At 36.0% G+C, this 26420-nt stretch overlaps 1 protein-coding gene across 2 annotated transcripts in view; it reads right to left on the reverse strand.

The window, feature by feature from the left end:
* lamc3 (laminin, gamma 3) overlaps positions 1–26420 on the reverse strand; it is a 132362-nt gene that overhangs the window by 76094 nt on the left and 29848 nt on the right. For both annotated transcript variants that reach the window (XM_053485271.1, XM_053485272.1), the window contains exons 3-9: positions 22958–23088; positions 22168–22334; positions 19101–19289; positions 16720–16837; positions 10406–10504; positions 9919–10055; positions 7909–8028 (exon numbers count right to left, since the gene is read on the reverse strand). In XM_053485271.1, coding sequence (XP_053341246.1) covers positions 7909–8028; positions 9919–10055; positions 10406–10504; positions 16720–16837; positions 19101–19289; positions 22168–22334; positions 22958–23088 — 961 coding nt within the window. The remainder of the gene's footprint in view (positions 1–7908; positions 8029–9918; positions 10056–10405; positions 10505–16719; positions 16838–19100; positions 19290–22167; positions 22335–22957; positions 23089–26420) is intronic.

A 26420-nucleotide genomic window follows, 5' to 3' on the forward strand; every position in this document is an offset into this window, starting at 1 on the left:
AGGTTTCTTTCTATTACCATCTCAGGGAGTTTTTCCTTGCCACTGTTGCCCTCGGCTTGCTCACCAGGGACAAACTGACCATTTTGATTTATACACATTCACATTTCATACAAACTTAAATAATTCTTTTGATTGTGTAAAGCTGCTTTGTGGCAATGACAATTGCTAAAAGCGCTATACAAATAAAATTGAATTGAATTGATGCTCACATTCCCACATGGCACATGGGCACACTGACCAGCTTGCAGCTATGAAGTTCCATGTGCAACAAACTGTGATGCCCTACGTGTTCAAGCACCTCTTAAATTCTTACACTTGACCTTTTTTGGCTACCAGCACATACACTTTGGGGAGAAAATGTTCCCTTGCTGCCGGGCACTTTAAGGTAGCATAGGTTAAACATACTATGTAGTGCGCCTATAAATTTCAAAATTCACATGGTCTCTTTCGCCGTATGTCCTCGCTCAGACACCCTAAAACCTGGCAGTAGAATTTGTGATTGATACTTTGATGATTGATGGATTATCATATTAGACACCTGTTACTGATATGTGGAAAATCCCTGGTTTCTGGTTTCAATGCCAATACATTTACAACTACTTGATAGATTTTTCCAATGACTTTCACTTGAGAACGTTTGCATGGATACGAGTTAAGTAGGTATATAAAATAAATGTATGTATTTGCAAGTAATCCTTTTTGTTTAATGTGGCACCAAAGGACATATCAGATGTCACAAAAGTAAAAAAAAAAAGTGAGTAAGCAGACGTACACTGTAACAGCAGGCATGCCTCCTTTGGAGATGGTGTGGCCAGTTGCTAGGTGACAGGTAATCAGTGTACAATGCTTGCCACCTGGCTGTGCCTCTTTAAAACTGCCTCACTCCACATAAGTACATCGTTCTGTGCCAGATTAAAGAGCAGAACCAAACTCTGGTTTCAAAAATTTTATTAAGAGGACTAGTATATTAAGTAATGTTTAGAGGTAAATCATTCTTAATAAGGGATCAACTGAATTAAACTTTTATAATGAGAGTAGGATTTAACTGATTAATATTTTGAGTTAAATCAAACTGGGCTGAGAACATTTGGTGGTAGGAGAGTGTAGAGCTTACACTGAAATCACTTAATAGAAGGCACAGATATACCATAAGGATGAGTTTCACATTTGTGAACATTCCTTGCATATCATCATTCACCCCACTTCAGTAATTGATTCCGTGAACTACTAGTCATCCTCCCAGGCATACATTGGCCACATATTGTGCTTTTTCCATCCTTTGATAAACCCTGTAACATGCATACCTTGATATAATACTTATTTTACATCTCCATGGAGAATAGGAACATTCAAATGTAAGTTAAATCAAAATGGTATTTCAGTAGAAAACAGTCATTTTGATGATGTTGGTCTGAAACCCTGCTGTATAAAAGCGAGGTGGACGTGAGTGAGCCAAACTTTAAATAAATTCCAGGCTTGCTTTCATTTAGTCTGTGCTGTTAACTTTTAAGGCGTAACGAAACCAAAACAACTCAAAAGAAACTGGTTTGTCCTTTACACATACCGTAGCTTTTGCTTCCTCAAGTTCAAGGTTGGTCACAAGTGTGTTTGTTTGTGTTTTTTCATGTCTCAAAAGCCCTGTGATCTATATCCAACTTTCTGTCTAGTGATGGGAGTCACCAAAAGCAAAACAAATTCAAATTCGTGGTTATAATTGGGAGAACTCAAAGCATTAGAGGCAGAAACACAGATGGTGACAGCAAAGGTGATGAAACAAAAATCTGCAAGAGATAAGACAGCTAAGCTTAGCTTTTGCAACATAATGAGAACCCTCAGCAATCTCATTTGTAAAGGGGCTTCTTTTAATCAAGGGTGAAGTGAGGATTGGTGGTAATTACTGCATAGCTTCCAAGTGTACTTCCTCCACCCATTCTGTGGTCATGAGCCTGTTGCTGATCCCAAACATACAGCTGCAGGAGCTTGGGCACTTTCCCTTTAGCACCAAAGCAACAGGCAAGTGAGAAGGTGCAAAGACAAACAGGTGGTATTGACAAATCCTGATGTCACAGAACAGTAAAGGGTCACGCAAAATCAGGGTTAAGGAGGAGCGTAAACTGGAAAGTGCTATCTTGAGGTCCTGGAATGCATGCTCAGTGGCCTTGGTTGAGTGCACTTACTAGGGTTAGTCTTTCTTAGTCATATCGGAGAATGGGGAGGATTTTAAATGAGAAGTTTGACAAAAAAGACCTATAGTACCCTATAAAACCCAGGAAGGCATATACCTATTTTTTAGTGGTGGTTCGAGGATATTTATGGGTAATTTAGATTTTGTGGATGCAACATACTATGACTGACGCAATAGTCCAGGTATTGTGTGCCGGTCAGCCCCAGGTGACATTCTGAGTGGTCACTGTGAAGATGGTCGTCTGACTGATCTATTCTAGACCTATTTAGGGGATGCAATTGAGTCAGGAACACAGTCAAATACATGTGATAGAAAAAACAACGTTGTATATATTTTTTTATTTTCTGATTCTTTTGAAACAGGATTTCTTTTGTATCCAGGGTGTGTAAGAAAGGGATTTATTTAGCTTGGTGCATCATGGATTGTCCTGTAAGAGAGTGTTGTCAGCAGAGTCTGTGACAGAGAACACTGCAAAGCTTAGCTTCAGCAACATCACAACAGTCTGATTGGAGTCCTTTTATTTTCTCCCAGTGCCAGTGAATGGTGTTGATTAGTGGCAACTATGGCATGCCAGCTGAGTGGAGTCTGTGTGTCTGTACCTGATCCAAAACATGGGAAGCTGCGACTTTAAAGTGGCAGGTGAATGACGAGTGAGAAACCGAAGGTATAGACTGATCCCACCATCACATAAGACATATGAAAATTAATACAAAGGAGAAAATAACTAAACTATATAACTACTAAATATGTTCTTTTTATCTGTGTTAGACCATTTAAGCTCTGCTAACCAAAATTTTTTTTCTCTGTTTGTCCCTTGGTTCCTCCAGTTATGATGGTAAACCACCATATCCATGCAAGACATTGTGACAAGACAAACCCAAATGCATGATAAAAGGTGCATTCTGAAGCTGCAATTTTTTAAATCATTTTAAAATGGTGTACCAACTATACAAACCATATTTTTTAAAATCATACAAATCTAATTCTGACCTGTGTAATTTGGTAGAAAAACACCCAATAATGTTACACAACTTTAATTGTAAAGTTGTAAAATTGTAAAACTTTAATGTAATTTTTAACATGATTTTGGCTTCTTTTTTTGGGGGGGCTAGATAGGTGACTCAGCACTAGACTCTTGAGAAGCATCTTCAGAAAATTATATATCAAGGATTCTATGCTGTGCAGCAACTCTTCTGCCTGAATCAGCCTTTTTCCCCACAAGGTCCCGACTGTGATCTGCTTTGGTATCATACTGTCTGTCTTGAGCTGTTCATCTATAACTGCTGCCTCCGCTGCACTGCCTGAAGCAAGCACATAGTCTGGATGCTGCTGTCTCAAACTTAATCTCAAAGAACTCTGACTTACTGACTCAAAGAAAAGATTGGTATATTGTTTACTGGTAGCCGTGTGTTATACTAAAAACCACTTTAATATTATACAAATGTGGCTCAAAAATATCCACAGTTTGGCTGTGGAATTTATTAGAATTAACATAATTTTTTGGTCTTGCTTTCAAATTCCGTAATTAAAAAATGTGTTAGGCATTCCAAGTAAATAATTTCTTTTGGAATAACACTATAAAACCTTAGATTAATATTTATTCTATCACTCTTAACATTTTAGTGAAGTTCATCAACTGCTTTTGTGTTTGCCCATTTTTAACCTTTTAAAGCTGTGCCTTACTTCTAATTATTTATTTATTTATTTATTTATTTATTTATTCATTCATTTAATTTAAGAAAGACATTTCTGCACTTCACTAATACCTCATTAGGAAACAACAATTAAGGTAAATAGCATCCTCATTTTTTTAGCATGGGCAAAATATCAGGGTAAAGTAGTGATTATGTGTATACAGCTTTGGTAATGGACATTATTGGTCCCTTAGGGAGACAGTATGATCACTAATTCTGGTATAAGGGCCCATGGCGTGGGGAATAGGTGATGATTAGTGACATATTTGCAATGCCAAGGATATTAATAAGGATTGGTCACCAAAGCATTACTTCCTTCTAATATACATATCTTGCTGATTTATCCAACATAATGATGCAGTCATTGAGAAGCTTATTAAAAATAAAATACAAAATTACCTACAGTAGGCCATTAAGAACTGTACTGTACGTTGTTGCATAATCTAAGCATATTGGGAAAGCACAGAGTGTGATGGTTACCCATTAAAATGTCTTCTTTAATATTATTGTTTTTGAAAAAAAAAACATTTATTTTGACAATTTAGACCCTCAGATGGCAGTGTTTGTGTCTGTTTTAGACCTCGTAGGGGTAATTCAGAATATAACAGGGCCCACGCATCACAGGACACATGCTTGATTTAATACTGCACCTTATTACTTGGCCTTGTTTCACTTCCCGTAGTCTGGTTTCTGGACAGGCACCATTTTATTCATTGAATCTTATCACGAGCCTAGTGTCTATAAACTCATAAATACCAGAGAGAAGTGTTGTGTTTTCAGCAGAACTACAAAGAAAAACACATTCATTTGTACTGAATCCTTGCCAAGTCTCACTCAGATACAGATACAAATCTATGTAGAAGGTATTACATTGATTTGACATTGCTCTGTCTGCTATGTGCTCTTGTCACACATTCACTGTGTCCATCAACAAGAAACTCAATTTTCCAGACTGTCATGCAGGCCACAGACATGGAAGGCATGGACTACAGAACCCTACAACAATCTTTTCTCCATTCGGTTGTAAATCCTAACCTTGGGGTCTCACTGAAACTTCATTTAATCACATTCAACCTTCTTTTATCCCTTTCTAACCTGTCTAACCCGCCCCTAGCACACTCCTTCCTTTACCCCTTTCTCTCTCTCAGTGTGTGCCGGATTGTGACTAGATTCTGCATGTGTGTGTGTGAAGGTGCTGTCTGCGCACGTTTCTTATGACTCAACTAGATAATTTTTCTACTCTGCTTTCTCACTATGGGGCATATGGGCACACTGACCTGCAGAAGAACATAGACACGTGCAGAAATTGATTTGGCCAGCAGACACTAAAATCTTGGCTGAGATGCTATGGTGTCTCTCTGCCTGTTGCCTTGCTTTGACTGCATCTAAACTGAAGTGGCTTTGCAAGTGTAGAAACATGCTGCTTCGTTTAAAACTCACAAAACCCTCACTACCTGGGCTGTTATTTTATGCCATTACCACTAAAGACTAGTGAATGTATTGTTCATTAGATTGCAGAACTGCAAGAACATACTTTTCCATAATCCCAGCTCAAAAATAAGTGATATGTATATTAGCAAATCAAAGAAAATTAGCTCATCTTGCTTGTTCTTGCCACATGGTGTGGATTACCTCTCTGAGTGCAGCAAGCAACGTTGGTTGAAAAAGGGATAAAAGGGTCGACTGTAGTATAATCTTTGAAGGAAACCAATTTAAGGGGGGAGAAGTGAGCATAAGGGGGAGAGATGAGAGAAAATGTGATTGTTAATGGTAGTATGGTAGCAATTGATCTTCGCCAGTGTTACACGGCCAAAGAAGCACAAATGAAGCCTGTGGTTTAGTGATAAGAAAAAATTTAAGTATTACAAAGTCATCTAAACACTGTTAAACAGGCTGGTGACTTCAAAGATAGATGAGTCTATAGCATGCACACACACACACACACTGACCATTTGCCAAAAGAGTTCTCTTGATCATTTGTCCTTAAAGATGTGCATTAAGGCAGATGCCAAAAGATATATTTTGGTGTTCACATTTTGACAGACATCTGAAACAATGTCTTTGAGTAGGATATGCTTTGGTCATAATTTGAACTAGAAGCTTTAAAGACATGCTGTAACAGGATTGCTCCTACACTGATCAGCCTGAGATGATTGGGGTAAGTGTTTCACGATAACGCTAAATTACACCGTTATACAGTAGGAGCTGATGCAGGGTAGACAAATTTCTTATCCTTTTCAGTGATTTCTAGTACATACTGAGGATAGAGAGCCTTAAAATAGTTCTTTTGGCTAATGTCCATTTACAGCTTGTTTAAGTTTCTAATACCAAGGCCTGCTTGTTGAGGCTTGCACAGCATCCAGTTTATAAAATTAATACAAACAACAATTAAGTAACAAATGGAGACTATGTTAGGGAAGATTTTCAATATATTTTTTATATACACCTCTTTCATAATTTGAACAACTACTGGCTGGGGGAGTTACTCAAGTAAATTCAAAATTTACCACTACAGGGTGATTCACTCATCCCAATAGGTTTGCACTATGAAGACGCGCTGCTCATTTTTTGCTGCTTTGTTCTAGGGAGAGTTATTACAGAATAATCAGGCCTTCTTGCATACCCAGCCCTTGACACACATACACCCACCCTGTATAATTCCTGGAAACAATGGGTTCGGGTTCCACAGAAAAAATGAGAGCAATTTCAATTTGAAGTGGGAATTCTAGTTCTGACAAAAAAAAACTTAAATCTAAAAAAGAAAATACCCTAAAAAAGTTGTATCATATTTTACAGTAATTTAAAAGGTCAACCTCTTATATTCTAAATTCATTACACACAGTGAAACATTCCAAATCTTGTTAGAGCATATATCAGCATATTCCGATGATTACTGTATGTCTTAAATAACAAGCATATGGCTTGATTAACAAACAAAATGCAAAACTTTCTTTCATCTGACAACAGGACTTTGGAACACTTTGGAACAAGATGCTTTTGACCTTGTCTGTGTTCCAGGAAAAGCCCATTTCCTGAAGACATGTGCATGGTAGCTCTCGATGCACTGACTCCAGCCTCATTCCTTTCCTTAAGAAGCTCTGCCAGGGTTTTGAATCAGCTTTACTGGATAATCTTCTCACGACTGCAACCGTCCCTGTTGCTTGTGTACCTCTTCCTGCTGCAGTTATCCAGTTACCTTACTATGAATATGTTTCAATATAGCACTGTGAATGACTGGCCTTCCTGTGGGCCTTCTGGGGCTTACCCTACTTGTGTCCTTGTGAAGGGTATTACTGATCACCTTCTGGATAGCTGCCAAGTCTGCAGTCTTTACCCTTGGTTTTTGTTGTGTGTACTGGACTAAGAGATAACCATCATTAATATTGTATGAATAGTAATTTACTTAAAAATGAAATATTCTAATATTTTGAGATACTGCATTTTTTAACCATTTAAAAGGCTTAAAATATTTCACTTTGTGTTGTGAATCTAGAATATTTGGGAATTGGACATTTTGGATTAAATTATTAAAAACAAAAAAGCAAAAAACTTTTTTAATGATGCTATATACAGTGTATATAGTACACTGTACTTCAACATGATCTTTATTTGATTTAGGAGTTGCATACTGTAAAAGTAGAGACATCTAGTATAAAAGTGAGACACCTAGTAACATTTTTTGGTTAGTTTAATATGTTAATTTGTCGGCTTTAAACCAATAGCAGATATATGTCATATTTTAAAACTAAAATATGAAGTATGAATAGACCAGGTCAGTGCTGTATAAGAGAAATAGAAGATGTGTGCGAGAAATTTATAATCTACTTTAATAGAGACACCTGTATTCTTGTTTATTTATGCAGTTATCCAGTCATGAAATCATTTGGTAGCACCAATATGCATAAATTCATGCAGATACAGGCTAAGGGATTAGCATTAAAGTAATTTTAAATATTTACTGCCCACTCAATTGCCTCAAGAGTGTCAGTCATGGCTGTAGTTAAATTGACAGTAAACCAATTTGCCTACCTGGTGCTTTATAGAAGCCAATGTCCTCCTCACTATAAGGTAGCAGGTAGACTTCTCCCTCTTTCCATATTAAGGAAGCTTCCAGATGTCCTGAGAACTCACCAAGCCAGCCATCGGTGTCTTAGGACACACACACACACACACACACACACAAAGTTTACAATCCAATCAAGCACCTGTGAATCATTAAAAATTTATTTAAAAAAAAACATTTTTTTTTTATATTTCTTTCCAGAAACTAAAAAAAAAAAGAAAAAAGTATAAAGTATGCTCACATTCCACTCCTAAGCTGAATAACTCGTTTTTAATTGTATTTAATTTTTCTTGAAGAGCATGAATACTTTAAAGGCTAATGTGTAACACTTGGATGAACTACAGCAGATTATTCTGAAGCAGATTTAATCAGTCACATATGGCTTTTACAGGAGTGGCTTTAAGATATGTATTTTTATCAGCACAAAATGTGGAGTATAAGCTTTCACAAGCCTAATTATATAATAACTAGACACAGTAAACTTTTTCACATGTGTTTTCTTCTTTAAAAAATAGAGAATAAATAATTTTGCTCATGCCTTGATGGGTCAAAGTTGTTTTGGAGCACAAGGGAAACCTGTACAATGTCAGGCAGGGGTTTTTACAGTATGTTCTGCCCGATCAGTGGTCAACTTTTTTTTTTCTTATGCTTTGTCCCTACATAGCCTTATATCTTCTGATCTACAAGATCTGGCTGGGCCTAGAGTCAAATAGTGAGGTCAGGCTAGGAGGATTTTCTCTTATGTAAGGAAGTGCCTGGAAGAATATTAGAAGCTGAATGCAATCATGATGGATGCTAAACTAAGCTGGAAAAGAAATGATGGGCCACAAGAGTGGAGTTATCACAAGGATAAAGGCTGTCAACCTGAACATCATGGCAGTGCACTGTATGCTGCACTGCCAAGGATTTATATTTAAAGGTATGACACCAGAGCTGCACTGTTTGGACACTGTTGTGACCACTGTGTAATTTATAAAGCATTACAGTCATGCTTGTTTGGTCACCTTTGCTAGAAGGAGGGTGCAAATCATAATGCACCGGCGTTTCATTTTAAAGTGCAAGAGTTTATTAAGAATGCGATGCTGCAAAATATTTTTTCTGACCCGAAATGAGTGTTGAAATTTAATCTGGCGGACACCTAACAACCACAATCTGTCTATCCAAGAAGGTTATACATCTGCACTGGAAGTCACTGACAAGATCACTGCCTTTATTGAAACTTACTGAGCTGTGGAAGGTGAAATTCAAGCAGGTATCTCACACAGAGGTTTGGCAGACTCTGAAGTCCTGAACTGACTTTTAAGGCCATGAAAATATTGCTCCCCTTCCCTACAACTTACCTTTTTGTGTCATCATTCTCCACACTGACTGCAATAAAGACTGAACACACGGCACTGTTGCCAGTGGAAAAACGACTTTAGAGTCTGTCTGTCAAGCAGAACTCAAATAACTGACAAGCTACGTACTGTATGTAACAAGAGATAGGCAAACACATCTCACTAATTTCAAATAATCTATTGTCATTGCAAACGAGAAGAGAGATGAATTTATGCAGGATGTACAGAGATATTTTGAAGAAAGAAGTGTCTTTTGATGTTATATTTATGATGAGCTTCATATAATAGTTATTATAGAGTCTTTCAAAGAAGTTTTTATTCTCTAAAGGATTTCTGGCCTAAAAAGGTTTGATCTTTGTATTAGGATACATAGAACTGCATTAGAATTTTGAACAAGATGGTTAACAATGTGAATAATTCGTCTTGTTCAGGAAAAACTGGGTGTTGATTTTCAGACATTGCCCCATACACAGCCCCATACATGTATAATCCAAGTTTGTAGATAATCTGGTGTAGTAAACCCAAGTGGGAAGCAGTCAAAAGAACAATAATAATAATACTTATGATCAAGGTTTAATCTCATGATACCTCTTAATATATAATTATATAATATTACGATGCTTAAAGCAAATTTTTTACCTTCAAGAAAGCTGGAAGTGATGTTAAATTGGACATGATGATTGGAGGATGAACATGCCAGTGAGTGTCCAAAGCAGAAGCACATCTGACAGCCATGTGCGTTCCCAGGCTGAAGGTTGAAAGAGCCAGGTTTGCACCTAAGCTCGCACACACACACACACACACACCACAAATCACATGCCGTAGGCTACCCAGCAACTGTATCCACTCTTAAACCCGTATTTATTTAGTAAATGTAAAAAAAAAATAGATACATAAATCTGGTGAGATTGTGGGTGATAAAAAAAATCTACTTCACATTTAACTAAATAAAAGTAGCTTTACTCATATTTAAAATCATATCTTGTTTAGCATTGTTGACTGCATTATTATCATTCGTAGCTTAGGAAATAAAAGAAAAAAAACAGTTGATGGTGAATAAGATTTTAGGATTAAACTGTACATTCGTTAAATTATGTGTGTGTGCCCGTGCGTGTGTGTGTCACACCTATCACATGAGTGCCCTTCCACATTGGGTTTGCAGTAGCACCTTCCATCTCCAGCTGAGCACACACCTACACTGCCCCTTTCATCACACTGACACAACCTTTTACCAAACACAAAAAAAATAACCAAAATGTATTACAAACAAATCTACTAACACATTGACCAGATATGGTCTCAGAGAAATACACATGAAAGCATTGTCTGTATTGTGCAAATGCATACATTCTCACATACTGCCTAAAAAAAAAAAGTGGTAATGGCACATTTAACAAGGATAATAAGATGACCGAGGAAACATCACCAGGTATGCTGAAAAGCAAGAATAATTATAAAAAGCTTCTAAATGGATGTTTGGATAAAACCAAAGTTGCATACTTGAGGTACCTTCAAGGGAACCTATTTTTACAAGAATAAATTAGATGTAAGAAAGCCTCTGAAATTGAGGCAGTTGGAAGAAGCTATTTTTATTGCACTTACTGTTACGGTTAAACACCAGAGGGCACCATGCTCTCGGACTCCATTTTGTGTTTTTCTTTAGTTTGAACTACATTTCCCAGAGTGCACCTCGGTCAGGTGATGGGAGCGCACCTGAACCGAGGTAGCTAATTGTTTAGTTATAAATAGTCTTTTGTTCTGTTGCTCTTTGTCTAGCATCTGTTCAGTTAAGTGGGTGTTAATAATCACAGTCCTTGGTGTCATGCCATTTCCATGAAGGTTCCTAGTTCTTCGTGTCATACCTTTTTCCTTAACTCCTGGTTTGTTCTGTTCTTGATTCTGTTCTGTTTATGTACTGATATGATTAGTTCTTAGTCTGTTATGCCTTATGTCCTAGTCTGTGTTGTCTCCTAGTCTTGTTTATATCTCCTAGTCTTGTTTAGCTCTGTGTATTGTTTTCCCCCTTGTCCAGTCTAGCTGTTGCGTCAGTTTAGCCCCTTGCTTAGCTCTTTGTGTTAGTTTAGTTCTTTGTTCAAGTTTAGCCTCACAGTTAGACTAGCCCCAGTTTTGCTCAGTTCTTGATTTGTTTAACTTCTGTTATATTAGAGCTTGTTTGGTTATGTGCTCTTTCCTTTATTAAAGACCCTTCCTAAATGAACCCCTCTGCCTATATATGCCTTATGTTTAAGCCCACGGATAGCACCCGTGACACTTACAGGTGACCACTGACCATCAGTAAGTAACCATAACTACCTCAGTGTAACAGCACACCTATTTAAAGACAAATAGCAACTGCACTCATTCACTCTGGGCATCTTAAAAATGACTTTTTGCCAACGCATTTGCTAGCCAGTTGCGCTAGCCAGGTTGAAAAGAAGATAATGGACATAATACAAATCTGAGTATTTTAAAATTGTGATTAATCGTAATCAGCACTAATATACTACAGTATATACATGCGCATCACAATAAACTAAAATAAAACTGAAAAACCTATTCAAAAGTGAAAGTCATATCATACAGTATATATTTATTACACACAGACTGATATATTTCAAGTGGTAATTGATTTAAATGATTTTGGCTCTTACATTTAATAAAAACCCAAAATTCAGTATCTCAGAATTTTTTTTATATTGTTAAAATGTTCAATGTTGGAGACTCATGCTTTCTTTAATCAGCTCATTAATTAGCTAATTAACTCAAAACACTTGCAAAGGTTTCTTGAGACTTTAAATGGTCTGGTTCCGTAGTCTGACTGTCTACAGAATGCTGTATCCATGGCAATAGATGAAAAGTTGAATGGTAGGAAAAAATGTAGCAGAGAAAGGTGCACAAGCAATAGCAATAACCGCAGCCTTAAAAAGATTATGAAATAAAGCATATTCCAAAATTTTGGGGAGAATGGAATAGACTGCAGGACTGCAGCTGGAGTCGATGCTTCAAGAGCCACCACACACAGACCTACTCCACCACAAATCTTATCTGGGCTAAACACAAAACGACTGGACTGTTTCTTAGTGGGCCAAAGTCCTATTTACAGATGAAAGTAAAATTTGCATTTCATTAAAAAAAAAAAGTCCCAATTTCTGGAGGAAGAACAGGAGTGGAATAGAATCCAAGTTGCTTGAGGTCAAGTGTAAAGTTTGCACAGTAAGTGGTAGTTTGGCAAGCCATGTCATTTGCTGGTGTTGTTCCACTGTGTTTAAGGTCAGTGTAGCAGTCTACCAAAAAGATTTTTGAGCATTTCATGCTTAAATAACCTATAGGGTTTTGTGGAGAGGAAGATGCTGCACACCAGACCCAACAATACAGAAGAACCCGCTATCAGAGCACCCTGGGCCTCCATAACACCTCAGCAGTGACACAGACTGATCGCCTCCATGCCACGTCGCATTGCTGCAGTAATTTATGCAAAGTGGGCCCCAACCAAGTATTAAGTGCTGTGCATGTTCATACTTTTTAGTAGTTCAACATTTCTGTGTTAAATGTTTTTTTATTGGTCTTAAGTGATATTCAAATTTTCCGTAATACTGAATTTTGTGTTTTCATTAACTGTAAACCATAATAATCCAAAATTTAATTAATAAACACTTATATATATCAGTATACAGTGAAACCTTGGATTACGAAGTGGGCTCATATTTCAAAACATTCGTAAATCTAATTTTCCCAAAAGAAATCATGAAAAAATATAAAATCAAATTATTCGTTCTACAGCCTAAAAAAAATTAATACATTAAAATAATTAATACAAAATATAGAGTAAAAATCAAACAAATTAACTTGCACTTTACTTTTGAAAAAGGAAAAATAAATCCTGACAGTAAGTGTTTCTGTTTATGCGGTCAGGTGCTGTTTGTTTGTATTTGTGTCTGTGTAAGAACCTGAAGTAAGAGGAGAGGAGCAATCAGACCCCCATTGCCCCCATCCTCTCCCTGTTATATGTCACGGTGTCCAAAAGAGAGAGAAAATGTATCTTTAACCTCTCTAATGAGACAGTCTTTTGCTTTACACGCGCGCACACACGTGTTATAATAACACATTATAACACATTATGTACACACACGCATACAGACACAAAATAAAATATGTTTTACGTGCACACACGTGGTCACAGTGTTATAGAAAACAGTACATGCGTGCACGGGTGTTAATTATACCAGTAAGAGACGCATACTAAGACTCAGCAAGAGAGATGATTACCCACAATTCCGCAGCGCGGAACGTTTTTTTTTAAAGAGAAAAAAAACGTTGGCTCAGTTGTGATCACGAGACGCTTGGCGTCAAAACAAGAAGCACATGCGTGATACATGATACTGGCGCTCTTAAACCAGGACTTGTTCGTTTTCCAAGTCAAAATTTATTAAAAGTCTTTGCTTGTCTTGCGGTTCCACTGTGTGTGTGTGTGTGTATATATATATATATATATATATATATATATATATATATATATATATATTAAACTAACCTTCTGTCTGACCTAGTTCCTGATCCTGCCTTATGTCTTGGATTTATGTCTGCTTGTGCTTATTAAAATTATGATAATCTGCAATTACATCTGTTAAAGCCTCTCAATCCTGACAAGTTGGATGTAAATTTAACAAGCTTAAAAAGTAAACAAGTAAAGTAAATTCTTTAATTACCGTTGAGCTGAATTTAAGGGTATTACAGATGTATTGTACACAAACGATAATAAAAATCCATCACATTTATGCATTGTCTGGTACACTTTTGAGGTCAGTCAAATAAATCATTTTGATTCTGATAGTAATTAGCATTTGTGTTTTAATAAGTTAGCTATTACTTACAATTTAATTGTTAAACATGTTCTCTCTCTCTCTCTCTCTCTCTCTCCTTGTCAATTTTAATCTGTTCTGCTCTGCCCCACCAACCTAGCCAATTCACACCGCCCAATATTGGCTCACATGGGCCAGAAGAGAGGCAAAGAGAGCACTAAAGCACAGGTGTTTGCATTTGATTTGCTTTATGTGGTGTGCTATAGTTCTATATTGTATAATACATATGTTTAAATGTTAGTACCCCTCTTTTAAATTCTATGTTTTATATGTAAAAAATAATAATAAACATCTTATTTACAAGCTGTTGAATCATGGAGGTACTTATGTACTGTATGTCATAAAAGTACATATAAAGTATTTGTGTATGATTATGTGATTATATGATTTTACATGAAAGAATTAAATTTTCTGGTATAAGTAGTAGCTGCACTTAGCTTATGATGCTCAAATGTGTGGATAGTTTACTTGCGCACTTAAACCTTAGCAATATGGGACCTTAAGTAAACAATTTGGGCATTTAAGCTTCAAGGTTGGCAATGGTCTAGACAAACATACATCTTTAGGAGCCTATGACTCCTGGCTGGAATGACTGTACCGAAGAACTTCTATTGGTCATCCCAGTCTCCGTATCAATGGCATCTGATATAAAGGATGCAGGGTTTGGATAAGCAGGGAGTAAGAAAAAGTCTGAAATATTTTGTTTGGCTTTTTAGTATTCTTGCCTGATGTCAATTTTCCTTAAGTAACGTTAATTTTGGCTGTCTATCCAACTAAGCTACGCCAACCACATCAGTTAACATGGCACTGGGCAAAAGCTACCATAAATAAATTAAAAAACAAAGAAATTATCCAATTTAATTATCCAATTCTATTATTGTGGACAGAGCATGAGAGTGAAGAAGAAAGAGTACAGCAGACTTACTTTCCAGCAACACAAGTGCTTGCAAAATGTTCACGAATGTACAATTGAACGGCTTGATAAACTGTCAAATGTTTGCGAGTGCTCTTGTTATTGAACACAGCCCTGTGCTTCTGCACTCTCATGCTGGGCAGGTAGATGCAGCAGTTGAGAGACTCTATCATAGTATTAATGATTGCTGCATGCCCTTTTAATTTTTCTTTTTTGTTGGGGATGGTTGCCACAAAATAAAAACATTAGGTGCACTATTGACTATATCCATCACCATCTGGTGCCCTGGTTAGACATGCTAAAGAAAGAAAGTTAATAAAAAATGATATATTTATAGGGGTTGGACAATAAAACTGAAACAGTGGCTAATTTGGATCTGTCTTGTGCTTGGATTTGGACTCTGTTGATAATGTGGCAAGGGGGAGGATTCTGTCCAAAATACACGCAATCTTGAACAATCCTTCTCACTCGCTATAGTTCTTTCTGACCAGAGGATCAATTTCGGCCACAGTCTGTCAGATTATGACCAGGTTTTTTACAGAGCGCCACAGGAAATCTTTTCTCCCAATGGCCATAAAATTATATAACTCATCTTTGTTACTTTTTCACTACAGCATGGGGACTGTCAGTAGTAACGGTTCAATAATACTTTATGACACTAAGTGCAATATCTGATTACTGGTACATTTGTGCAATATTCTTTCTGTTCATTTACACTACATTTCAAGTGCAATGTCAGTATATTTATTATTTTTAGTGCAATATGTAACTTACTGTGTGCTATATTTAATTCTATTTATACTTATTTATTTATTGTTGTTTTTCTTTACATTTTTATTTCTCTAATTTTATTTTTTTTCTTGTCTAATAAATTTTTTTCCATTCTTCCCCGTGAATTAATCAAAGCAACTGCCTCAATAACAATAACCACATGTAATCAAATCTTTTTTAAGATTGGGAAATTTGTGTTTCTTGTTCCTTAATTTGCTGTTTTATTAACTTATTTAATTTATTTAATTTATTTTATTATTTGAAAATGTCATTACTACTTTATTTTAACATTTTGTTCTTAAAATAAATAAATCAGACATTTCTTAGTACTTGAGTATCTTTGTACCAAATAGTTTTTTTACTATTACTTAATATTTGTATATTTATAGTATAGATGTGTGTGTGTGTGTGTGTGTGTGTATATATATATATATATATATATATATATATATATATATATAGAGAGAGAGAGAGAGAGAGAGAGGAAAGAGAAATATTTTGAATGACTACTCTTAAGTTCTACTTGAGTTATATTATTTTAAAGTACAGCTACTCTTACTGCATGTTTTTTTCCCTGCTTGGTGGGTTTCCTCCGGGTACTCCGTTTTTTTCCTCCCACAGTCCAAAGACATGTAGGTTAGGCTTGATTGGTATAGAAGATGAGTGAGTGAGTGAGTGAGAGTAAGCTACTCTTACTTAAATACAATTTTTGGCTACTCTGCTCAAATTAAAGCAGTAAAACTATATAGTTTTAAAAGGCTTTTTCCTGAAAATAGTGGTAAACTGACTCATGTAGTGTTTTTTTTTATGTATTAGTATTTTCAGTGGGGAGTAAAAATGACCATAGAGACAGAGTTTGAGAAACAGCAGTGGTTATTAGTGCTGTCAGTCATTTACCTGCAGCCTCCTGGTCCAAGGGAGTGGAAGCCAGGCCTGCAGACATCACACTTTACCCCCATCACACTTTGCCTACAGAGACACACACCTTCCTCATCACATTGGAGACTCACAGAGCCTGGAGAACGGTGGAAAGAGAGAAATGTTTACATGTACATTTACAAATATTTGTATTTGTATTTTAATATCTGTACAGTATTTAAACAGTAGTTAATATAAGGAAAGTATAATATAGTATAGTGTAATATAGTATAGTTCAGTTTAGTTCAGTATAATATATCATTTTGTTATAGGATATAAAGTTCAGATAATAATTACTAATTTTTTTAATAATTAAAAGTGTTGACCAATATGTGGTTTAGATGGATTGTCTTGGAATTTGATGTTATTGCTATTTAGTTACTGCCTACAGCAGAGGTTAAAAGAATATTATTTAAACTCTGTGGGAGCTACTGTGTTCTTAGCTTTCATTATCTGGATCATTTGCACACATTGAAAAGAAAACATTAATATTTTATTGTTGCAGGGTCATTTTGATAGTTCCGTAATAAATTGTGTTTGTTTTACACAGAACACAACTTTTTCTAGGGGGAAAAAGGTATAAACCAGCGTTTCCAAAAAGGCTAAGGTTAAAATACCGGCGAAAAAAAAAGTAACAGGCCAGTGGATAGCTTATACTGTCTTGTGTGCTCGTGCATGTGTGTGTGTGTGTGTGTGTGTGTGTGTGTTGTGGGATAAAGTGTTCCAGTTAAGATTTTTACATTTTATTCTATGGAAAAATTATGTCATTCTTAAAAAGAAAAAAAGACTGTGCTTCTTTACAAAAATATGTTGTAAAAGTTATTAAGGTCAAAGGGGAAAAGAAATCCTGTACATTTATATTTTGTTCAAAAATTTTGACATTGGTGTATTCTGATGCCATTTTTTTTTTTGGTTTTACTTTATTCCTGTGAGATGTTCAGTGGTTTTCTGCTGCACTGCTGTCAAAAGTTGAAATTGCTAATGCAGTTACAGAGGTGTTTTAAATAAGAATATTTCCAGGGAACTCAAACTTACAGGATAGGATATTAAGGGCAATTTTGAAAAGCATGTCTTTGGACTGTAAGAAAAAAACTGGAGCACCTGGAGGAAACCCACCAAGCACAGGGAGAAGAAAAAAACACAATGCACGCAGACCCAAGGCAGGAATCGAACCTGGGTGCTGGAGGTGTAAATAGACAGTGCTAACCACTAAGACACAAATTCCAGTGATCCAACAGAGACTCTATTAAAGAGTTCTAAATCTATTAGTGTGTGTGTGTGTGTGTGTGAAAGTCGTCCTACACAGTAGCACACCTTCTTTTTTCTCTCTCGTCTTGCTTTAACAATAGTAGGTAAGATTTTAGGAGTTTAAAATGGTGGCGGGGCGCATGCGCCGAATTGATTTCTCTTTCCTCAGATAGTAATGCCTGTGCATGTGGCCTTGATGACGTATTTTTGACAGTGGTTAAACGCACAGCATTCGTGGCCGTAATTTAGCAATTCGCCCATGAAACAGAGGAGTTGTAAAAATGAGTTTTGTGTCTGTAAACGGTCATATAGTCGTATATGTTTGCAACAAACACACAAAATCCCGTGTCTGTAAGCTGTCGTGACCGTAGATTTTGGAATCGAACTCAGACAAAAGACAGAATTACACACAAATCTTTTTTTACGCACAAATATTTTTGACAGTGATCTTATTTCATAAGGTGCAGGTTTATTTGTTGTATTTTTACATAAGATTTTGTATTATTTATTGTTACCTAATTATTTTTGAGTTAAATCATTCATCAGAGTTTCCATTATTTCTTGTGTGGAAATTTACATTGATATACAAGTGCTTTGGATTACAAGCATGCTTCTGGAATGATTTATGCTTACAATCCAAGGTTTAACTGTAATCAGTAATACTGTGTTCTCTTTGTTTGAAACTTGTCATAGTTTTAATGGTACTGCTTGCATTTAGCAAGGAAAGAAAAATCACAATAATAATTTAAAATTAAGTGAAGATTTATGTCTGTTTATTTTGTATTCATATGTCTTTTATAAATATTTTGATTGTTTTCATATGCAAAAACTGATTAAAGTGTTGGAAATTTTTGGGTCGCTGGAACAAATTATTTGTGTTTACAAAGTTTTCTATGGAAAAATGTGCTTCACTAAACACTTAATGTCTTCACAACTGATTAAATTTGTATGGCAAGAGTCTTATATCTATTAATTAAACATTAGTGAAGCATGAATAATATTATAATTGATCAGTTTTCACTTTAAAAATGCAGCCCTGGCCATACCATAATCACGTGCGATTTTATATTCATCCTTTTACTGTGTCTGTGTGTGCACATATGTCATCTCACCCATAGTGTTACAACTGCAGTTGTTGCAAGGAAGCAATGGAGAGGATCTGTAGAAGTTTTCTCTGCATCGTTCACAATGTGGCCCTGATGTGTTGTCTCTGCAGCCAATACACCGCCCACCACTACCTGTACTGCGGTATTGCTCTATATCAAACAGGCACTGGTCTGCACGGTCACTGCAGTTACATTCTGGCTCAAATATAAAATGAGAGAGGGATAGGAAGAAGAACAGTCAGAATAAGAAGTGACAAAAAGAAGGCAAAATAGGAAGGAAAAGGAAAAAGGAGAAACAAAAAAAAGGCCTATTAGGAGAAAAATATTGAAAAAGCAATTTTTACTGAATGCTTCATGTCAAACAGCTGGGCCTCAATTTGTCCAAAAGAATTTATCATTCATCAGCTACCTCGGCATTATTGGAAATGACATATTTTATTTCAAATATGGCTTTTTCATCTGCAACAATTGTAGATCAGTCCCTATTGTATTGTAATGTCTGTGCCTGCGGCTGTACTGTTTATTTCTTTTAGGTTTTGTCCCGTACACATGATCAGCAAAATGCAATTTTATAAAAACTGAAGTGCTTTTTATTATATATAATCCAGGAAGTATGATTAAGAAACATAGCTAGGTTCAATGTCCAATAATAATAATAATTCAAATCAACAAGTACACAATGAAATGAAATGCAATAAAAAACAGGAGCTGAAACAGAAACACGAGGGCATATACAGTACTGTACAAACTGATCCAAGGCTTAAAATAACACATTAGGATAATTAACCAGTGACAGGACAGAGTAGAGATTATAATATACAAAGCCAAGAGAAGTCTGAGGCTTCATTGAGTGCAAACCTCTAAAGATACCTGTAAATTTAATTGCCTCCAATTGGCAATATAATTTTAGTGGTAACTTATATTGGCACTAGTAACTTATAGTGACACTTATAATTATAAGTGGTAAATATAATTGCCTCAGAGTGGCACAGCAGTAATAAGCTCATCCAATCACTCGGAGATCACAAGTTTAAATCCTGGGAGATGTTATGGCATTTTGACATCGTCATGGTGATGCTAGCCAATCGTGGGCAACTGTGTGCTCACAGAAGCATAAGGGTTCAATGCTATTCTGTAAAGGGTTTTATGCCACTCCTTACTGTGCATGAGCAATCAGCTCAAAAAGATGCGATCGACAGGTTTCAAGTGCCTCAGAGGAAACATAGGATAGCATTTGCCCTCCCTGGTTGTTGGTTGGTAATTAGGGTAGCTAATTAGGTTCTTTCTTAGTTAGCTAGTTTGTTTTGGGAAATGTATGTTGTACTGTATGTAGCACCTTGATCTTGAAGGAATGTTTTTTGTTTACTGTGTACTGAACTGTATATGGTTGAAATGACAATAAAAGCCTACTTAATTTGACTCGATAGTCTTGATGGGAGACTGCCTCTAGTATAATGCCCCTAGTAGCCCTTGTCTACTAAATCTAGTACATAGATTATGTGAATAATAGTGAACATAATTTACTGTGTCTAAACAAGTCATTCTTAGCTGGTGGGTTATGTCCCAAAAGTGAGCTGTAAGTAACTTAGGATTGGGTCATGATTGCTAGAAAAAGAATACTACAAGCAAGTGATAAACCATAATAAAACCATAGACACTTTAAAAAATGTTCCATCTCCATCACTTGCCTTACAGACTTACTGGTCATTGACAGGTGGTTTTCGCAGAAATGGAAGCAGGCACACTATTGACCCGAGAGGGCTGGTAAATTACAAGATTGCTGACCAGCACTAATAGACAAAGCCAGACTATTTTGTGGATGCCTAGGATCAGTAGCACTCCCAGAGGTAACACTCTTCACTCTGGGGTGGGATCTGTATAATCTTGACCACTATAAGCACCAGGCTACAGTTTTCAGAGAACGGTTCGACTGAAGTGGACTCCATCTCCTACTTACACAATTTTCCAGCTAATGATTCAACACACCTGGATTTTATTACAGTCACTCACACACTTCATAATGTTTAAGGACATTGAAAACACTCACTTGATGCAAAGTAAACATTCATTAAACTGTGATGTTTCCAACCAGTCATTTCCCAACCCCTGTTTTTCTGTTTGTCTACAAGTATTTTGACCCTGTCTCAATTTAACAATTCTTGATTCTGTCCAGCCCAGTTTATGTCTTTTTGCGGTTTGCCTGTTTGTCGCCAGTTTTCAAGACCTTTGCTACCAATATTTGCACCTTAGCATTGTTGATAAGTTAAAGGTTTAACCTATTTGTACCACCATCATGTCTTTAACAAGCAGTATGAGCAATTCAATTAAGTATTTCAGGTGACTTAAAATTACAACAGGAAGTCAGCAGAGGTGCTTTAATACGATATTTAATTTTCTTCTAGTTTTAGCAAGTACTGTAAATACAATTTATGTATGAGAAGAACATTATTGTGTACCTACACATCTATAGGTCAGGCATTGCATTAAATGTAAATGTAAATTGCTTCCCTATGCATAAAAAATGTAAAAACCCGCACAGTCAGAATTTTCAGCCAAAAAAAAAGTTTCATGACCAGTTTCGATTCACTCAAAACAGCTTCCAATTATCATGACAGAAAGAGCTTTGGTGCATCTTTCAAACAACATGTGCATGGGCCAAAACCTGTGCCCATTAATGTGAAGTTGGGAGAAAAAAAAGAGTTTTAAAAAGTGTTGTTCATTTTAATTATACTGTTCAGTCTTATTTTCATTATAAAAACCTACTCTTTTGATTTTAGAGGTGGTTTCATTATAAAAATGATATCTTGGATATCTTCTGAAAAACGATAGTAAATTATGATTTTTTTTTTTTGGCATTTCCATTACATCTTTTTATGTCTAACATCTGGATTACATGATCTTATTATATGTTATATTTATGACATCATTTATGTTTTTCTTTTGACCAACCAACAGATTAAAGTAGAAAATTAAAGATTTCCAGGTACAAATACTTTGTCTTTAATATGAAAAATTTTAAAGCACTGATTATGCATACGTATGATGATCTACAGTAGATATTATGAGTACTTACTAACACACTGATTGGCAGAGTCTCCAGTGGCACGAGCCCATGGCCGGTCCCGGTAGAATGGAGCACATTGTTGGCAATCTGTCCCAGCAGTGTAGTGCTCACACACACACACCAAACGGCCTTGTTTATTTGGTACACACTCGCTGCCGTGCCCATTACACTTGCATCTGTATGGTTTAAAAAGTGACCACAAGGGGAGGTGGGGGTAGAAAAAAAGGTCCCTTAAATAAATTAAGAAATAATGTAGAAATAATGCATTTTTGTATTTGTTGAGAATTTAATGGGAAAAGAGTTGTGCAAAATAGTTTTTTTTTTCTCTTTTTTTTTAATGCAAAAAATGGTAACAAGTACTAATTCTTAAAACTTGTACACATTTGTTTGGCTGTCTAAGCGAAGCGACCACCCAGGCACTCAGACACACACACCCGCATACACATAGACCCATGTCTTCCCAGACTCCACACACAGCATTCCCTTTACCATATCCTGTTTACAATGTAACAAAACTTTAATTGAAACAAGCTTTGTTTCTGCTGCAAATCAGATTGTAGGTTTATAATAAAAAAAAAAAAAAAAACGTCTTTGTTTATTATACGCATCTTAGTATACACAAATGTATAAGTGTGCTGCATGTGAGTGTGTTTGTGTGGGTATTTGTATGTAAGTGAATTTTGCATTGACTCACAGTTTCAATAATATCTCATATTGTTTTGTATGTGTGTGTATGTATGAAATGTACTGTATGAATGTATAAAAAGTGTGTGTTCGTTTGTGCTTCTTTGTTCATCACCTGCCCCCCACAGAAAAGTCAGAGATAGCATAAAAGTAGGAGCGCAGCACTTTGGCGTCCTTGAAGAACTCGTCTCCAAAGGTGTTAAGTCTGTTTAATGAGATCAGTAGGTCTGTAGCTGTCACCCATTCCTGTGGATAGACAAAAAGGGGAAAACAAACAGGGTCACACTTATTCCCAAACTCATTCACAGCAATGGGCATGCACATTTTTGGGAGGCTGTAACAATAGCACAGAAACCAGAGGAAAAACCCCAAAATAGTGCATGCTGAACGCTATTAACCAAAGCTTAAGGTTGAAACCAGCTACACTACTGTGCATTCCTATCATGCCAATTACATCCAAATTTGTTGTGCTGTTTTCCCCCCTTTTTTTCTTAACCTATCCTGTAATGCTGAGATTTTTAATTGCATTTAGATTCATTTTGTTTGTGGGCAATGTAAAAAAATTTCAATATTGAACATCACTGTGGGTTATTAAATAAAAACAATTATGAAACCAGCATCAATTCAAATTAGAAAGAAATTAATTCTGCCATCTTGTACTAATGGTACTGTGATTAGTTACTACTTTTTTATAACATGTGTCAACTTTTTCCTTTGTTTTACTAATCTTGTTTTACCTCTCCAATATCGTCATTATATTTCAGACAATGTATAACGAATGCAAAACATGACCCAAATGTATACCTACTTCAGGCTATGTTAAAGTTATTCTTTTGTATTTTGACCCTGTCCCTGAGAAAGAGGGAGGAATAATATGGGTACTGCTTGTGGTGGGACAGAGAGGTGGGAAGAATGGAGTAATGCCTTATGTTGAGCATGCAAGATTGAAGCCAAAGAAATTAAAAGAGAACGGATGAGATGGAAAGTAACTGTATCAGTCCTAGAGGATAGTTGAAGGATGATTTTACAAATTTATGTGTTAGCACCAAATAATATTAGTTAAACACATAGAAAGATCTCAATCATTAGTCATTACTAGCGTGAGTACCCATCACTGACAAGTAAAGAGTTTCTAGAAATAGTTAGAACATTAAAGCTAAAAAAAAAGAATAACCTAATCAGCTTTAATCTAATCAATGATAGTATTATTTCAGGTTGAAGCCCATGTACATGCCTCCCTGTCTTTCTGGCAAAACTCTAACTTATTAATACAAAGAAACACAATTTTGTAGGTTGAGTATACGCCTTGTTTATGATAATGTTGTACCACTTTTGTTGTCAGCCAAATACACTCCGTTCGGTCATCGGAGAGTGATTTACAGATGAGAAATCGAAAAGGAGATCAGATAAAGATTATGTTTTGTTATTAATTATTGTTATTAAATATAAATTTTAATTAATATTTAACTATAGGTACAAGCATTTACTTAAATTGAGCAAGTCACTTATTAAAAGCTTTTTAAGTAGATTATTAAAACCTGAAGTTTATTTCATTTACTGTATGATGCAGGTTTAACTTCTGGCAAATTAAAAAGTACGGTCTAAGCCAGTTTTGCGTAATGCTGTAACAAAAACTGCCTGGACAGACATAATGACAGAACATTTTCTGAGACTGGATCTAAGTCCTCCAATCTATAAAACAGAAAATGATAATTGAAAAACAAGTTCTGACAAATGTACAGATCCAATCTTTTTTTTTTTTTTTTGACAGAGTCTGCAGTTCTGCTACTGTTGGGTCCACAAGCAAGGCCCTTAACCCGGTCTGCTCCAGGAGTACTGTTATTTGGTACCATTGGAGCAGAACGGGTTAAGGGCCTTAGTCTAACCCTAACCCTAACCCTACTTTTCCTAAATAAGGTTCTTTACTAGAATGATGTACTTTAAATCTCATAAGCATCTCACTTAGCCAGAACAGCAAAGCAAGACCAAATGTACTCCCCTATCTTCATTCTAGAAGCCATAATGTTAACAGGGAATGTGTTCTGGCATATCAACTGCTGAATGGCCACATTTCAAGTAATATTGCTGATTCAAGGGCAAGCCTTTAAAAAGTGAAACCTAGTGACCTAACCATTCCCAGCTGAATATAAGTGTGTGGACCGTGAATGAAGAATTGAGAAAAAGAAAAGCTTCCTTATCACAGCCCGACCTTTTAGCTACTGTATTGTTTTCATTAATGGAGTTTACCCTCAGTTGGGCACGCAGAAATATTAAGGACATTCATATTTCCTGCCAAAGAATAAAAACCAAGGGAGACTAATACACAAAGATTTTTAGGATCTTAATGTGGCCAATTTTTTTTTCAACAATGTGTAAAGACAAAACAATTTTCAGAATTCTTCTTTCTTAACCTTTTTTCTTCCCTGTTGTCAAGAGTGGATTTCAACACAGGCAATAGAGCATTTTTTCTTATTCTTTTATTTTTGCATTAAATATTTAAAATCTCTGTCAAGTTTTCATTATGGCTCAAATCTGAGATGCTGTAAATTATAATTTTTGAGGCTGTTTACTTCAAATAAATTGGTTGGTCTTCCTTTTCTGGGATGGTCTCCATGAGAGACAGTTTCACCGTGGTGCTTGATGGGTTTTGCAAATGTAGTGCTCTTACGAGAACTGTTACAGAACAGATGAAGTTTATGTCTTAAAATAACAACTGACTGTTGTTGTTATTAATCACCTAATGTCACATGTGTATTTTCATAGTTTTGAATCTAAGACTTGACTAGCACCTCAACTCACCATACCACTTTATTCAAGGGCCTTTTATAAATAAAATTTGGGGGATGCATAGACAATGGAAAGGTGTATTTATTTAATAAACTTCTTTATAAAATCAACTTTATTTAATAATCTTCTTTATCTAATACACGTTATTAATTATTAGTATTTAAATTCATTATATTATGTCATACAGTATGTGACTACAGTATGTGTCTCACTTGAAAGGTCACATCATACATTCACTAAATGTTTCATGGTGAATCCCATCACTCTTGGAAGCTATCTGAGGTTCAGAGGACCGTAGTTACATAAAACCACAGCTTAGAAATAAAAGTATCTCCTGATGCATTGTAAACAGGAAAGGTGGTATATTTTTAGGTTCTGAATAACTCTAAATAAAAATAGAAAAAGAAATTGCCTGATAGGATGCTGATGACTCATCTCTGGCTCATAATTTTGCTTGGAGTTTTGTGCGCTTGTGAATCACTATGTGCTGCTGGGAATGGTCCTGCTAGGTGCACTGAAGGTTCCAGTGGATCATACCACTAAGACATCCAAATGATTGCGCTCACCAAACAAAACAATAACTTTTCACCAGATTCAGCCCTGTCATAGTAGATAAAATTGATTTGGACACTAAATATTTCTGCAATTTCGGTCTCCGAGTGGTGCAGTGGTAAAGTGCTCGCCCTATCATTCGGAGATCACTGGTTCGATTTGCGGGTGATGCTGTAACCTCTCACAGCTGGAGGTCTAGAGAGAGCTGATTGGCCAAGCTTTCTCAGAGGGGAGGGATG

This window comes from Clarias gariepinus, chromosome 24 (assembly GCF_024256425.1).
Source record: "Clarias gariepinus isolate MV-2021 ecotype Netherlands chromosome 24, CGAR_prim_01v2, whole genome shotgun sequence".
NCBI classification, from domain to species: Eukaryota; Metazoa; Chordata; class Actinopteri; order Siluriformes; family Clariidae; genus Clarias; species Clarias gariepinus.